Source organism: Cynara cardunculus (genome assembly GCF_001531365.2).
Source record: "Cynara cardunculus var. scolymus isolate 2C chromosome LG 12, CcrdV1, whole genome shotgun sequence".
In the NCBI taxonomy this organism is placed as follows: domain Eukaryota; kingdom Viridiplantae; phylum Streptophyta; class Magnoliopsida; order Asterales; family Asteraceae; genus Cynara; species Cynara cardunculus.
In genome coordinates this window covers 5570181-5573632 of record NC_037539.1, presented here as the reverse complement: position 1 = coordinate 5573632, position 3452 = coordinate 5570181, and the positions used below count along the sequence as shown (strand labels likewise).

Genomic DNA, 3452 nt, shown 5'->3' with positions numbered 1-3452 from the left:
GAAATTGAAAGAAATGTATCGTACTGAAGTCCAACAAGCTGAAAACGACATGCCATGATATGGCTTCATTATTGCATGGTTTAGGAGCCTTAACTGATAACGGCCCTTCTGCCTCTTCACTACAGGTGAGTCATATGCTTTCTAGTTTTTAAGCATTTTCAGTTGTCGGGCATCGAGCATGGTATGAGGAAAATGACTTCATATTCATGCTACACTGGGAATGTTGCCAAATACAGTTATCATATGATATCTCATTCAATTTGTTTGTGGCATCAAGTTAGATTTGCATGTCAAATTGACTCTCAGCCTGGAAACTTACGCATTGGACTCTTTTGTTCTTGAGAGAATGTGTTAGCCCGCAAACTAAATTGTTACCAAATATTAGGCTGGAAGTCATATATATGATAGGGTGAAAAACCACCTTAATTGGCTATATAAAAGATTACTGTATTAATGAGAAGATATGTGGAACTGCTTGAGATTACTCTTCAAAAGAGTGTTTGAAGAGAGAAGGGAGATTGCAAGAAATATAGAGAAAAAAGGACTGTGTTCTAGGCGATGAGGGACTCCAACACCACCTAGAGTGTCAAGTCCCTTATAATGGAGGATTATCCTTGCTCTGATATCGTGTAAATATATATGGAATCTCTTTGAATTACCCTCTATAAAGGTATTGAAAACCGAAGGGTGGTTCCAACAAGTATAAGGGAAAAAAAGACTTTCTAACCGATTTGGGACTCCATACATTCCCTAGAGAGTCCCTTGTAGAGGAACAAACAACCTAGCTCTGGTACCGTATAAATATATGTGAAACCTGTTTAGATTACTCTCCAAAAAACACATTTTAAAATAAAGGCATGTTTCAACATATATAGAGGAAAAATAAAGATAAACGACTCTTTGGGGGAGCTAGTATCATGACTTAATTTTTAGCACGAAGCAATGGTGAGGCATGATCAACACAGGGATCTTGCTTTGATAATTCATTGGACAATACATATAACATGTGGTCTTTGGATACAATATCGATGGTCGATGCATGCATGAGCCATTGCCATTCATAGTATTACATTCTTACTTTCCTTTTCATGACCGCTCCAGGTTCGTGCAACGTATAAACGAGCATTATTGAGCTTTCATCCGGACCGAGCTTCAGGATCTGATGTGCGTCAGCAAGTCGAGGATGAGGAAAAGTTCAAGCTCGTATTGCGAATGAAGGATAAAATCCCATGATGGCATGTAAGTTGTTTACATGTTAGGCATGGTAGCTAACCTTTTTAATTGTTAGGCTAAAGCTATCAAAAACGGTTTTGTTCATATGTTGATAACATGAACATCAAGTTTGGCAATGTGTCTTGCTCGATCTAAACTATATGTATTTAAAGATGGCAATACGTTTTGTTTAAGTTTGTTTCGATTTCCGTTTCTTTATAAAATAAATAGAAGTTCAATAAATAAAAGAGAAAATTACATCAAAATGAAATCAAAATCTTGAGAGTTTTTGATGCATAAGTTATTGATGATGTCGATTAGATATTTTCATAATAATTGTTTTTAAATTTTATTTTAAATATTTAATTATCAATATAAATTAATTATAAAAAGATAGACTTATTTTTTGTGGTAAATCTAGCAACAAACAATTTCCAATAATCAAGAAAAAGACGGTGATTGAGGTTTACTTGTCGACAAACAAAAGGATGACGTCCAGCCTGCTACCACCATTCGCCATGGACCTCTCCTTCTTCCTCCTCCTCCTGCTCACCCTTTCGGTCGCCACCCTTATCTCCATCTTGGTTTGCCGGAAAACCACCAAGAACTTACCACCAGGGCCGTCGTTCTTTTCCTCTAACCTCCTCCTGCTAACCACTTCTCTGTCGGAGCTCGGACCTATCATCAGAAACCTCAAGTCAAAGTATGGAACACTCCTCACTCTTTCCATCGGTTCTCATCCTTCCATCTTCGTCGCCGATCATACTCTCGCTCACCAAGTTCTCATCCAGAAAGGCGCCATTTTTTCCGACCGCCCTCAAACCATCCCCGTACGCAACATCTCCTCAGCCGCCTACGGCCCTACTTGGAGGCTCCTCCGTCGCAATCTCACCGCCGAAGTTCTTCATCCCTCCCGCGTCAAGTCATACTCATGGGCGCGAAAGTGGGTCCTCCAAATCCTAATTGGTCGCCTCCAGGAGCGGAAGCCAGCGGCGGAGGAGGCTGCCGGAATAATAACAGTGGTTGATCATTTCCGGTACGCCATGTTCTGCTTGTTGGTATTCATGTGCTTCGGAGAGAAGCTCGACGATCGTCGTATTGACGAAATCGCGACGGTACAACGCCGGGTGCTGTTGTCAGTCGGCTCCGGCCGATTTAACGTGCTCTCCATATTCCCACGGTTGGGGAAGATATTATTCAGAAACAGATGGAAAGAAGTTGCTCAAATCCGAAACGATCAAGAACAAGTGTTGCTTCCTCTCATAAAATCTCGAATCGAAACAGCAAATTCCGAAACCGAATCAGTAGGAGACGACGATCAAATTGTGGCTTACGTCGATACCCTCATAAATCTCCATATTCCGGAGGTGGAGGCCACCAACGGAAATGGCGGAAACCTCACCGAGAAGGAGATGGTAAGCATGTGCGACGAGTTCCTTAACGCCGGCACAGACACCACCTCCACCGCTCTACAATGGATCATGGCAAATCTCGTGAAGCATCCCCACATTCAGAGCAAACTCTATGACGAAATCATTACAGTCGTCGGACCACCACCTCCACCGCCGCCACCGGGGGTGGAACCAGAATCGGTCATAAACGAAGACGATCTACAGAAAATGCCATACCTGAAAGCAGTGGTTTTGGAAGGCCTCCGGAGACACCCACCAGGCCATTTTTTGCTGCCGCATAGGGTGGCGAAGGAGGTGGAGGTGGAAGGGTACAAGATTCCGGAGGGTGCCTCCATTAATTTCTTGGTGGCGGAGATGGGTCGGGATCCAAAAGTATGGGATGATCCGATGGAGTTCAAACCAGAAAGATTCTTGATGAATGGCGTTTTTGATATAACTGGAAGTAAAGGGATAAAGATGATGCCATTTGGTGCCGGAAGAAGGATCTGCCCCGGCTACGATTTGGCTCTGCTTCATTTGGAATATTTTGTTGCCAATTTGATATGGTTTTTCCGGTGGACTGTCGCCGGTGACTGTGATGTCGATCTTTCCGAGAAGGCTGAGTTCACCATTGTTATGAAGAATCCTCTGCAAACACGTATCTTTCCAAGGACGGAAATATAACCATTTGAGTGGATGTGTGTATATCTCTGATTGTTCTAAAATAAAAATGTAGGAAAATAAGAAGCCGATTTGATTTGAACCTGCATGTCTCAATTATTCCTGATGTCAATTGTATTATGTTAATGTTTGATTGTTTCTATTTGAAAATTTTGAACACAAATGTAA

General features: G+C 42.0%; 1 protein-coding gene across 1 annotated transcript; it reads left to right on the top strand.

The window, feature by feature from the left end:
• Positions 1-1701: 1701 nt before the first annotated feature.
• LOC112522912 (cytochrome P450 89A2-like) lies at positions 1702-3452 on the top strand. Its single transcript, XM_025132247.1, has one exon. The coding sequence runs from the start codon at positions 1731-1733 to the stop codon at positions 3285-3287; it is 1557 nt and encodes a 518-aa protein (XP_024988015.1). The 5' UTR covers positions 1702-1730; the 3' UTR covers positions 3288-3452.